This window comes from Echeneis naucrates, chromosome 21, assembly GCF_900963305.1.
Source record: "Echeneis naucrates chromosome 21, fEcheNa1.1, whole genome shotgun sequence".
In the NCBI taxonomy this organism is placed as follows: domain Eukaryota; kingdom Metazoa; phylum Chordata; class Actinopteri; order Carangiformes; family Echeneidae; genus Echeneis; species Echeneis naucrates.
Genome location: NC_042531.1, coordinates 14,152,800 through 14,166,367, shown reverse-complemented (window position 1 = coordinate 14,166,367; position 13,568 = coordinate 14,152,800). Strand labels below are relative to the sequence as shown.

The window sequence follows — 13,568 nt, the reverse complement described above, 5'->3', positions numbered from 1 at the left end:
TTTCTCTCTGTGTGACCTTACAGTGAGGAAATAGCATAGAACTCCTCCTGACATAACTTCAATTACAGCAATACCTGTAGAGCGCTCCAGCAGCTATAACTCTGAGACAAATTCCACTTGCTGGCCCAAGACAACCTGAAACTCTCATTCCTATTGGATGTGTTAAAGATGAAACCGTCTACATTTTAATGCTTTTTGCACTTCTTTGTCAATTATTTTCTTTAGTCTACTGGTTTTGGTTTGATGTCCTGTCTGTTCCTTATACAGCCTTGTTTTGTTTTTTGTTTTTTTGTTTTTTTAATGCTGCTTATTAACCATTATTAACCAGTCATTTCTATTCAGTGGCCTTCACTTGTTACTCCTTGGCATAGCAAAACATTACCCCTTGGATCAGCAGAAAAATTACACACACACACACACACACACACAGACACAAAAAATAAAAAATAAACAATCTGTTCTCAAGTTCAGGCTCAAATTTCATCACTTATTTATATTTATAGTTTTAGTAATTATTGGTTCTGAGAATGATAAATGTGAGAAGTTGAATACATTTCTGGATGTGTAATACTGCAGGTATTCTGTGCACACCTATTAGCTTAGTGTATCCCTTATTGAGGGATTTATTATATTTACTTTCTGTTAAATTTTTGACCACTTGTGAACACAGAGTTGCTGTATGAACAAACATCAACATTTCATTACCTGACATTTGCAAACAGGTGTTCATTTAAAGAGGCTATTTATGATTCCTGTTTTATTATACAGCTAAATTTAGCATTAATAGGAGTAGCTACCAGTCTTCAAGATCAATAACAAGAGCTATTTCAAATACTGGAATGTCAATGCTGACTTCTATCTCCATCACATCTTTTCTCCTGCTGAAGTTAGCATGGTACCCAGCTCGCCTCGGCCGATTTTGTCACTTTCCGATAACTTAATGCAGCCTTCAACGTGTCCTGATATCTGCCCAAAAGAAGTATTATAGTCCAGTGTATTGCAAAAGCAACTATGTCTGAAGCCATCAAACAATTCTCACATCCTTCTGTTCCGAGCAAGAAAGCACATTTGGCAGTAGTGATAACTTGAAAACAGCCCGTTTAAAAAGGACAGGCAAACAGACTCAGGCAATATTAATACTGATATAGAGTCAAACGTCCAACTACATGGTATGAAACACTTGGTCTACTCTCCTTTTAGCCCTGTTTTGGTGCTCGCCAGCCCCCATCCATGATTTGTCCCCTTAACTGTTCCCTTATGTACACAATTTCCTAACTTTGCTTGTGTGCGTGAGTGTCTGGTCATGAAACAAAATGATGAGCTAAAAGACACACACAAAAAAGCTGATGAGATGATATTTCCGTGTCGATTTGTCACTACAAAAGATCTCATATTAGATAAAAATGTACAATGCATTTGTGAATTTTTTTTCTGTTGGTGGAGCAAACTTTTGTTTACCTAAGTTGACTCTTTCAGGAGGCATTTTCTCTCCAGCTGTTCATAAATCCTACCTTTTTATATTGAATCTGTAAACACAGTCCTAAGAAGCCTTCTATTAAAAGTGCATGTTGCAGGCAACTGGTTGACAGCGATGAGAAGGTTTCGACCCTGGTGAACAAACGCTCCAGCAAATTACTTGATTTTTGTTTTTCCGTGTTGTTCTATCAAAGCCAATTTAGATTCTATAGACAAAGTAGAAGCAATTTACACGTATTGAGATGAGATCAATTTTGTCCCAAGGTTTGAGAAACTTGTCATTGGGGAACTTGTGTGTGTGTGTGTGTGTGTGTGTGAGAGAGAGAGAGAGGGAAAGAGAGAGAGAGCTAGAAAGAGAGAACTAATCCCATTCAACTGCTCATCTATAGGAGCTACAGCAAACACTTTAGCAACATTAGCTTGTTCAAGTGATGCTGATGAAGGTGAATTCTGACACTCAGAAAACCGGTTTGGCTTGTTGTCATAATATCTTGCCACCAGGGAAGATGACTCACAGTTAACACTCCTCTGTAGCATTATTACATGAGTAGAGTAGCATCTGGTACAACAGAGATAAAAATTTACTAACGGTGTTTTGCATAGTCATCATGTGGTTATATGTGCATTACTTTTTTTTTTTCTTTTTTTTTTTCCAAGAGAAGCAACACACTACCACCCACTGGAAATGATTTGTCATGAAGTTCTCAAGGAGAAACTTAATCGTTCATTTATGTAGGCAATTTTAACCTGCTGTTGGATGAACAAAAACATTTTGGAGAGAGAATTAAAATCGTGGAAAACTTGTATATGTGTTCATAAGATCCACTTACACTCCCATGTGTCAACACTAACATCATGCCTCCTGCTTTTTGAAGTTATAAGATACTCTAGAACCAATCTCCTAAATATCAGAACAATGAAACCTCTTGTCCCTGCCAAAGTTCTCTCATCCACTCCTGACGCTGAACTTCAAAAATCTTTTGCACAGTAAGTTATGTTGTATAGTCGAGAGTGAGTGCGTCCCTTCCCGTGTCAAAAAGGCCTCTGGGTTTCAGGGAACTTGTCAGTAGAAATCTATCAGAAGCACTCAGCCGAGTCACTGGGGCCTACAGAGTACTATACCACCAGACCAAGAGGGCTTACCCCAGGAACCCAGACACTTCACAACGACATTGCTGATGAGAAACTTACACCCTGGTAGGCACCCTCACGGGCAATCATCATTGTTTGGCTTCAGTAATGTACACAATACATTTCTATTTGCTCTGTTCCACTTTCCTGTCCAGGGATTACCTTGAGGGGAGGGTTTCTGAATTCTTTATGCTCTCCATACATCTCTCCCCACGCATTTACTTTATTACATCACTTCTTGTTTCTTTGATAACACAATGGTCTTTTACCCTGCTTCTTTTCTATTGGTTATATCCCGGCCTCTCTGAAAAAGAGGGGAGGTGCTTGCAGCTGATTCACACAGAGTTCCTCAGAACCTCTCCTGCCCTGAGTCTAACTGTGCAATAACATTTAAAGAGTACCTGTAACTCCCAGTGGACGAGCATCAGGTGAATGTGAGGAAGTTTGAAGATGATATCATGGATATGCCACCTTCTCTTGGATTACACTCCTGGTGAACTCTGAATGAGAATACTGGTCAGACAGCCCATGGAGGAATGTTAACTTCAACAAGGTAAAATCCAAATCGTGAAAAATCTTGTGTGTGGAGATTAAGACTGCAAAGTTAGCTTGTCTTTCTTTGGAGCTTTATCCTGTGCTGCCTCGTCTTCATGCACTGACAGAGACTGAATTTGAATTTAAAGAAGTGAATGGAGTCATTTAACCTCCTACAGCTTTTGTAATATTCTATGCAGGAGTCATTATTTTAGTAAAGTTGAGACTGGCATGCGCAGTGCAAATGTTTGACCTGAGATAAAATAAAACATTTGGGCACTCCTATTTTTCCTACATGGATATGAAAGAACCCTAACCCCTAACACAACATTTCCCTCATAAACACAGACAAAGGACCAGATGGGTGGCAGGAAGAATATATTTGCTTGCTTTAGTGAGAAAAAAAAAAAAAAAAGTTTAATCACAGAGAGAGAGCAAGAGAGAGAGACGCTAGACTCCGTGAACCATGCCCCACTTTCTTCCACATATTTAGGCTAAACACTGAAGAATGCGCTCCCAAATCCTTTGAGAAATTGTATTTATTTTTTAAATCGGCTCTTCTGTGCTGGCCAGGTAGAGCGAGCGAGAGAGAGGGAGAAAAGAAGAAGGAAAGAGAAGGAAAGGCAGACAGAGAGGAATAACCCATAAAACAAGATACTTTTGCATTCTTTGAACTCTGACATATTTGTAATGTTCACAGCAAACACACACACATACACACACACGCACACATAAACGCACAAAGAGAGAGACAGAGGGAGAGAGAGAGAGAAAATATGGTCTTTCCTGTTTGAAACCACTCCAGAAATGGATAGTCTGTGATTTGAAATGCTCCATTTCTCATCAGCCAAACACTCTGTTCCCCCCACACAGTCATGTGCTTCCAAAAGGGTCTCCACAAGGCCCAGATCCCTGTGTTGCTGGGACAGTTTCTAAATTTCTCTTACCTGTTTGAATACATAGGAATTTATGGTTCAGTGCACATTACTTGTCTGAGGCATTTTAGAATTAGAATGCATTTTAAATCATTAGCATGTCAGTTGTTTACTCCATCTTTGACATATATCAGTTTGCTGGAGTTAACATGTGAAACGTGTCCGATGTTTTGCAGTCACTGAGAAGATTTACTTTTCACTTAGTAAACAGTCACATTTGAAGTACTGTGTATGTGCCCACATGTGCTTTTTCTTTTAGTTAATGTGTTCATCAAGGTCACTTTTCCTGCTTGTCGCTGATCAAAATAGTAGACAAGGCGACATTTTTCCTCTCTATTTTGTTTCTGCTGAGTGTGCTGCAGAACACAAACACGCTCAGTTCTCATGAGAAAATGAACTTGAGTCAATTTGACTGATGACGCAGATAAACTTTCCGTTCATTCGTCTCATGTTGTTTTTCGGAGTTAAAGATATATCTCAGCGTTAAACAGAGTGCACGAATGTTTCATTAGTTATGCTCATATCAGGACGGATGAGTTTATAGCAATATAAACAAACAATAATCAGGCTTTGATTCACTGCTAGCACACAGCACACAGTTAACTGCAGGTGCATTAGAACTATTGAGGCTGTGTTTTGTAAGATGTGTCGTTATTTTTAAATCAACAAACAGTATTTCATGAGTCACACAATATTACTAAGCATGTAAAACTATTTCAATAGACAAAATATCTTATATCACCTTCATATGTGATTTATTGATCCAACAATATACATTATTTTATTAAATATATGTGAACAACAGTTTTAATATTTCCTCGTTATTAATGTGTTTACACGTTTTAGTAAATTTTGCTGTAGTAGTATAACAGAATAGAACTGGGTTTGTTGAGGGAAAACTACAATATGCCTTAATTAACCACTCACTCCAAAGCATCTATGGGAGCACAGCTCTTTTTTAACCCTGTGAGCTCAATATGTTTATTAGCTTATTTTATTTTCCTTTGCTCGTCATCATTAAGCTCAGTTGCATTAAGGTTACATTTTCACTGCTTCGTGATGCATTCATTTCTGCAAGAGAATATTGCAGTCTAAAAGAAGCTGGCCACACTTTTACATTAGCTTGTCCTTGCTCATTACATCCTTTTGCACATTTCTACAGCATACCCCAAACAAAACTTTACGCCAAGCAAAGATAAAACCAACCGCAAAGCTGATCCCCACAATATTAAAGTAACACAGCAATTAGTCGCTGTAATTGAATATATGAAATCTCATTTGAAAAATCCATTCTAAAGAAAAGTGGCAGTGCATGGAATAACATATAAAAAGCTAGCTAAGCTAGTACAGCAGCACTGTGACTGGATTTGTGATTTTTCATTACAAAAGTGGTAAAAAATAAAGTTAAGAAGTAAAGTTAGAGACGAATTAAAGGATTAAATTAAATTAAAGAATTTTGCTGCCTGTAGTTACCGTTTACTCATTAGATAAAATGATAAACTTCAAACACTTCGAGATGAGGTGCTTTCTTCGTTACTTTTACTGACTTTTTTTTTTCCCCCACGACATTTGCATGAGTGATGTACGGTGGCCTGGAAGTGCAAATCACAACAGCAAAAGAGAAACGACAACGATAAATCAGAAATCACGTCAGCAAAAGAGAAACGACAACAACATAAACCAAACCAGAACGGGTAGGTACTTTTGGGCGACATGAATCCTCACTGATTGGACGAAGGAACTGGCGCCGCAAAGTGGTGTCCTTCCTGGTCAAAGGACGGACCTGTTCCTTAGTATCAATAGCATTTATACTTCTAATACCAAATGATTCTCATAATAAAATATCAATACTTGTGTCAGTCTGCACTAATTTGGGTATAATCACATATACATATACATATAAACACGTCGACACAGGAGAACTTCACATGACTAATTTCCAGACAGGAATTAGGAATTACATCTACAGCTGTGTGGAAGGCAAACGATGGCTGTGTACCTGCACAATTATACACGCACACACTAATGAGAACAGCAGAGTAAGAGTGATGGCTTGTTGGAAGCGCAAGACAGCTTGTTTACTTTTTGTACGTGTTTGTTAATTTCATCTTCCAAAGGTGAAGACTATGAATATCTATTTTTTAGTGGATTGTTGCCACTGAGAAATCCAATTAAATTAAAGAAAGATAGTCTGTGTTTTAGTTTCATTGCAACTATGATTTGAAATTGCCTATTATTTTGTTTGTCTGTTTTTTTTTTATCTTCCTCTCTTTAACACATTAAACTTTTATAAAAATGTATCGGTATGTGTATCTGCAATAAAACCTTTGGTTTTACTTAGTCTCAGATGAGAATGAAAATCTGTAGTATCGCACATCACTGTATCACTACTGTACCTCTACTGGACAAACTGACTTAAGTGTGTTGGGCGACACATTCCTTCATATCCTCTGTGTTAAAAGTCGCTGTTTTCCCTGTTTTGTTTGCACTGTTATTTCCTACGACAAGCCCACTTTCCAGCAGGAATCATTAAAGTTTAATGTTATTTATTTTTCAGAGTAAACTTGTCAGCATTGGCAAGAACTGTACATACTGCAACAACTTATATCCCGAGGAGAGAGCTTTGCTGAGGGGTTTTCCACAATGAAAGACCGCTTGGAAGAGCTGCAGCGGAGGGCTCAAGAGCAAACAAGTGCACCGGCAAGAGCATCAATTGATAATACCAATCCTTTCTCAGAGGAGGCTAGTAATGGTGAGTCTGCGGCAGTCGGGGTCATATTGCCACAGGCTGTGGTGTTTGAGGAAGAACCAATCATCGAGAATTTCTTGTCTGAGGCTCAGCAAATCCGAGATGACATCACAGTACTGGAGACAGAGGTAAGAATAAATCACAAGCTTTTGCTGTCTTTCACTCGGTCGGTATCCCTTATTTTAAATTATTATCTATTTCATACAAGTAAGAAGTAAAAAAAAAATTGTAAGACATTGTAATAACGAAATCAAGTTTTTCTTTTTGGTCACAACAAATCAGTAAAGGTTTTGTCTCAATGACAAACAGGTCCTGAAGTTCACCCAGCAGCAAAAGAACCTGGTCGCCACCATGCGTCGTTTCAGTGTGATGAAGAAAGAAAGCAGCATTACACGAGACATCAAGCTCCAAGCCGAAAGCCTCCACCGGCGTTTAGATGCCTTTTCCCAGCAGGTCCAAAGGACTCAGGACCAGCATGGACCCACCGCTGTCGTAACAAGAATACAACGGTCCCAGCATGCAGCACTGCACCGCAAATTCCAGCAGGTTGGGCGCATCATCTATTACAGTACATGATACATTGGTTTGAGTGAAGCTTAATTTACCCTCTGAGGTCTCAGTAATCATTTTAACAAATTGATGCATTCTACTTGTATTTAATTGTATACGATTATGCATGAGTGAAACGATGTAACATGACAGGATGAGTTCACTTTGTGAGTTTCTTTCTGTGCTAAAATGTACAGCGTATGTGTTGCCCATCCATTCAGCAGCATACTACCCTTTGTTTTGCCATCAGTGTTGTCGAGCGGGTCAAGGGACCATGTGTGAATTATGCATATGCTTAGAAAGATGGGCCTCAAACATCTTCTCATTTCTCATTACTCCTCCCACCCCTTCCTTTTCATTCTCTCTCCTTTTGCTATAATTATGTTCAGGTAATGCTGCAGTATAATGAAGGTCTGCTGACAAAGCAGGAGCGCTGTAAGCACTTTATTATCAGGCAGCTGGAGGTATCAGGAAGAGATGTGGCAGAGGAGGAGGTAAATGAGATGTTCGCCACAGGAAAATGGGAGGTCTTCAACGAGAACCTGCTGAATGATGCCAGAATCACACGGTCACAACTTTCTGAGATTGAACAACGACATAAGGTGAGGAGAGAGGTAGAAAGCACAGGGAAATGAAAAAAGTTTTTTATAGCTTCTGCATTGCTATACAATAAGTCATAGTTTGCTAACTTCTTATTTTAAAGAGAATATCTCTTCTCTGTATGTGTTAGCTTTCTCACATATTCTGTTTCAGGCACTGTATCTTAATTTCTTCATTACACTCAAAGTCAATATGTCATATTGACTCACAAAAGTACCAAGAACTGACAAAAAACTCCAGGTGTGAATCTCTGATTTCTCCAAAAGTTCCAGCATTTTACAGCTATAGGCACTAAATAACGTGAGTCTCTGTGTTCGTGTGTGTGTGTGTGTGTGAAAGTCGATTAAAATCAAATGCCTGGTGCCTCGAGTGAGCTGAATAAACCCAGTGCTGCAAACCACTGTTTATTAGTACGTGTTATCATACAGCTGAAGTCCATTACAAATGCATGTTAAAGTATGCATAAATGTAACAACTTACACTGATACTGTAGTTATATTGTCTCGAGCAGCTTGCAAAAAGTCTTCCAACATCAGTGATCAAAGGTGTGGTCATTGTGACGATAATAAGTTACACTTTACTTTACAAAAGAGCAATATAGCTCTTTGGTTAGGTTGGGGGGGGGGGGGGGGGGGGGGAGTACCGGTTAGTTTTTTGAAAAGGTTGTGGTTTAGGCTTGAATTAAGGATTTCAATAAGATTAGAGATTTGTTGCTATGGCTACAATAATAAACAAGTGGCTGACAACTGCTTGCAAACAGGAAACTATCTGATGTGTTTTGTCAGCTCATTCATCAACTGCTAGCGCTGCACAAAGTGAACTTTGTCGACCTTTCTGCTAAGGTGCTTAACTCTGCTCTGCTGGTAATTACCAAGGCCTCTAGAAGTCCCTTGACAATAAAAAGTAACTATGAGTCATAATAGGCCATCAGCACAGATGACCTATGGTGTTTTTGTCTAACAGAATGAATGCTTGCACATGGTATGCGTGAAAATCCTTAGTCTATCGTCAGCTACGGATAACTTGAAGGTGCCATCACAGCAGGTTTTCCTCATTCCTATGTCTCACTGATACACATTTGAAAATTAGCAAATAGAAATTGAATTAGTGATTGATTCTAACATAAGAGAACAGGCTGCGGCGCTGTTCATGGCTCCAAATACATCTCTCAAACCGTAGTTACAACAAAGTGATCTCCGGGTAAACGAGGACTACGAATCACAGAGAAAATAAAAGTCAGATGAGGACGTTTAAGTGTTATCTGTGCTCAGGCTGCATTGTCTGCTCTCTCCTTGTAGCCTCTAGTTCCCTCTCTGACCACCTCCAGCCTCTGAGTAATGCTACACATATCTGCAGCATTAATCCCATAATCCTTCTCCATTTACAGGAACTGTTGAGCCTGGAGAACAATTTGAAGGAGCTGAGAGACCTGTTTATGGACATTTTCATGCTGGTGGAGGAACAAGGGGCCTACATTGAACACATTCAGACCAATGTAGAAAGAACACAGGACTACGTGGCCGTAACTAATGAGAAGTTTAAGATGGCTGCCAGGTATAAGAAGAAGAACCCGCTTCGACAGCTGTGCTGTTGCTGCTGCCCTCCCTGGAGATGCTGCTTATAACGTGTTTTTTACCTCAACCTATCTTCCAAATAATGTTTTAGTTCAAAGGTCTTGCTTACCTGTTGGGAGTTAGCAATGCTGAATTCAAGCCCCATTAAAATGAAGGTTGTGGTAACGCGGCTTTTGAACAGAGCTGCCGGTGAAGACAGATTCAGCAGAGCATAGAAAACAATTAAGGGGGAAGGCACAGAACTGATATTTGAGGCACTTGTTTCTTTCAAGAGGATATGAAGCGACCACTATTGGAGGAGACAGTTCAGTGACTGCTTTTTACCAACACTGCTGCTTATTGGAGACCTTCACCGTCATCTGACAGAGGTCACAAACAAGGGGAGATCACTGCTTCTGACACTGCAAGATCAGCAAGACTGATATTTCACTCTTTTTTCTCAAAAGAGCCTCACATCTTTTTTTCTTTTCGTTTCTTTTTGCCACTGGAGCGTTTGTTTTTGGGGGCTTTAAGTCTAATCTATGATGTTTTTTTTCCCCTCTTTTCTTTTCAGCACAAACCAGTTTGAATGTAAATTGTAATGTAGTGGAGAAAGCTTTCCTTTTTCTAATAGATTTCGAGTCGCTGCGTATTTGTTTCGGTCTTTTGTTGCACATGCTGGTGACAAAAAGACTGGTTTTATAATTAGTCATTAGTCTCATTTGCATTTCAAAGTCTGATCATTTTCAATGAAAAAAATGTCATTAATTTTATTTAGTTTCACCATGGCAGCATTCAAGCTAAACTCTGAATAATATGCCTGTATGAAAAATATTTCTGTCATGATGACAAAGCTACAGAAAAGAATTCTCTTTTATTAAAAAAAAAAAAAAAAGAAGGTAGAAGATATGAGTTCTTAAATTTTAGGAAATATGTACCTCTTCTCACACTTTGTCTAATGGAATACGATGCAATTTATAAAAATAGTGGTTGAGGTAAAAAATTCTGGCATATGTATGTAGGAATATTATTGAGATCAATATGTTGCACTAAAGGGATAAATACTGCAAATATAATATCTGATAAACAGCTCCATGGCCTTTGGCGCATAATTATCTCTTCTCCTCTTTACTTACTGTGGGGTTGAAAACGCCCACTCATTTCCCTGCTGCGATAATGACTGACAGCACAATCCAGTCCTTTATATCAGGAGATACAGCCACTCAGTCTGTTGACCTCATTTGCTCAGAGACTGGCTTGAAGCTCGCCCCCCATTGGCAGTGACACTGATGCTCCTCGGTGACCTGTGGTGTCTGATGTCTGGGACAAAATACAGGTGAACTGGGTGTGCCAAAGCCGGACTGGAAAATCTGGTTTGTCTGCTGTTCCAGGATATCTGCCAGACAGCTACTGTATGCTCCTGTAGGGAACAGTGTGTAAACAGAACCATTCACTTCTAACAGATGGTACGAGGACCCACCTCAGTCAAGTAAACAATCCTGTTTCGGAAATAATTAAAAGCAAGCACACATTTCAACTTTGGCTTGAGATGAAGAGGAAAATGGGCAACAGACAAACTGCATAGTGACGAAAAACTATTACAAGTCCGTTAAACCATCTCCTGAGGGACTGACAACTCATGTGACATAATGAGAGACCATCTGTCAATGTAACGCTCTATCTAGGCTAACAATTATATATACTGATGTCCCAGACATGGAAGAGGAACCAGGTGTGGTGTGTGTGAAGGGTTCAATGACTTCTGCTGTCTGACCAGAAAAGTCCTTTGATTTACTGGGTGTCTCTTCAGTCTTGAAAGATTACAATGACACTTGGTAAGACAGACACAAATGCATCAAATATGCAAATTTCAATATGCCAATCAAACAACAATATGTTGTAATGCATAGCAGCATAATCTGCGTTTCTCCTTGGAGCAAGTAAAGGCAAATGAAAAGTGCTGCAAATTGCAGGGTTGTTGAACAGCAACAATGCCATCCAGTGTTCACTGAGATAATTGCCAGTTCAAAATAGTTGATCACTTTCTATCTAAGCTGTTAAACTCAGCACAATGTAATTATATGAAGAAGTGCACTTTATGTGCATTTTAAGTATTCAAACTCGGTCACTCCAGTTAGTGGCAACACCAACAGTTCAGAAAAGAAAAGAAGCATTTTTACTTTGAATCTAGCATACCCAGGACGCAGGTAATATTCTTAGTATATTATGGTGTGATTGTTTTTCTTGCGACTGCTCCATGAAATCAGGAGGAGCAATATTAAACAGAAAGAGACAACACTGCTCCTCACAAAAATTGATTTGGATGCTATCATAGCCTTTCCTCCATCAAGAGTGACATGAATATCTAGTCATCTTATGGCTGGCTGACACAAGTGAATGTGATATAGAATGAGACATCAGAAAAATGCAGCATTTTTCATACCAGCTATTGCAAGACAAGTGGGAGTAGATTGAAATGGGACATCTGTCAAATGGATTTCTTCCAATAATCGCAGAGTAGCAGGGATTAAGGACATCTGTGAACCTGAGGCAAAACTTGTGAGGTCTATGTTAGAAGTCCACGAGAGCTCATGGGAGAGTAAACACAGGTCAGCTCAGAAACATCTAGACATGTATTCGCAGGCAGGTCAGCCAGAGCGATTTCTCTCTCTCTCTCTCTCTGTCTTACTCTTTGTGTATAGAGAGACTGAGCGAGTACATGCAGGATGGACTGGCCTATTTTTCCAAGCAACACCCTGCTTCACATTCAAACAGTAACACACTCTGGGAGTTGCCCTGTACAACAACAGTTTTCTGATGTTTATAGGCTCCACTGTGGATTCGTCTTGTTTACCCCCAGCTCTGAAGTTGTTATCCAATACTTCATCTGAAACCACATCGCCTGAAGCCAATCAGAGCTTTGTTCCCATTCGTAGCTGGATCACATTTAACCTTTTGCTCCCACACCATCATTGTGTGTTGACTGCCAGCACCACCAACTCAAACTTAGACATGTTGACCCGAAAACAAAAGACCAAGAGACAATCACCTTCATCATCATCAACCTTCTTTTATTCCTACCTTTATAGGATGTAAATAGAGTAAAGGCTATTCACAACAATAGACACATACTAATGCAAAACAGAGATAAGTAATTCAGTGATGATTTGGGTGTTTTATTATGTAAGGAACGGTCCAACTTTTATTTTTGGACATGTGCTTCCTCACCCGTTTGGTTCAGCCACCACACATTTATCGCAAGTGCCTCTTCCACACTTTCCTGACACCAAGTCCATCAATCATGTCCGATTTAATGATATGGTGAACATCTGAGACACATGAGGGTTTACAACAGCGATCATGGCTGATAGAGCTGCGGTGACGTCTCTATGTGACTGGCCCGTCAGTCGCAACGTGGATTCCGAAGACTTTCTCCAAATGTTTGAGAAACATCAAAGCAGCCCTCCTGTGAGTAACACCAGCTGTGGTTATAGAGAGCTGACATTACTTTACTGCCTGGTTTTATCGCTCCCATCAAAATCTGAACATAGAGATAGCAGGACTCTCAGAAAGCGATAAATCATAAAGAAACTGTACACTGACTCTGGCAGCAGCAGTAGCTAGAAGAGCAGGAAAGACGCTACGAACACACTGAATTCGTAGATCTGCACAATGCTAATACTTTTTCCCATTGTGGAATTCAAATTATTTTTTAAAATATATAATAATAGAATAATAGAATATTATTATTCCTTTTTTTATTCACTACTACTACTTGGTGGGTAGTGAGTTCTCCTTATTTCTATGAATGCTATGCTAACAGATGCTGATTGTAGCTGGTACAACTATGGTATGCATACGAATGGTTTTCATCTTGCAATTTAATCTCAGGACATAAGTGGTTAAGCATGTTTCACAAACTGGAGATTCCTTATACAATGTATGAAAAATATGCCAAGAGGGCTGATATTGTCGCTGCTGGTGAGGCTGATGAGAATATATTTTTCATCGAATCAATACAGAAGGTCATTGTCGGATTAA

General features: G+C 39.3%; 1 protein-coding gene across 2 annotated transcripts; it reads left to right on the top strand.

The window, feature by feature from the left end:
* The first annotated feature begins 2,983 nt into the window (after positions 1-2,983).
* On the top strand, positions 2,984-10,464 carry LOC115035247 (syntaxin-19-like). Of its 2 annotated transcripts, none has more exons than XM_029492985.1 (5): positions 2,984-3,160; positions 6,634-6,953; positions 7,135-7,371; positions 7,764-7,976; positions 9,362-10,464. In XM_029492985.1, the coding sequence occupies exons 2-5, from the start codon at positions 6,720-6,722 to the stop codon at positions 9,596-9,598; spliced, it is 921 nt and encodes a 306-aa protein (XP_029348845.1). In that variant the 5' UTR covers positions 2,984-3,160; positions 6,634-6,719; the 3' UTR covers positions 9,599-10,464. The 2 variants fall into 2 exon arrangements, with proteins under 2 accessions (XP_029348845.1, XP_029348846.1); XM_029492986.1 differs by lacking the exon at positions 2,984-3,160 and adding an exon at positions 5,645-5,770.
* Positions 10,465-13,568: the final 3,104 nt, after the last annotated feature.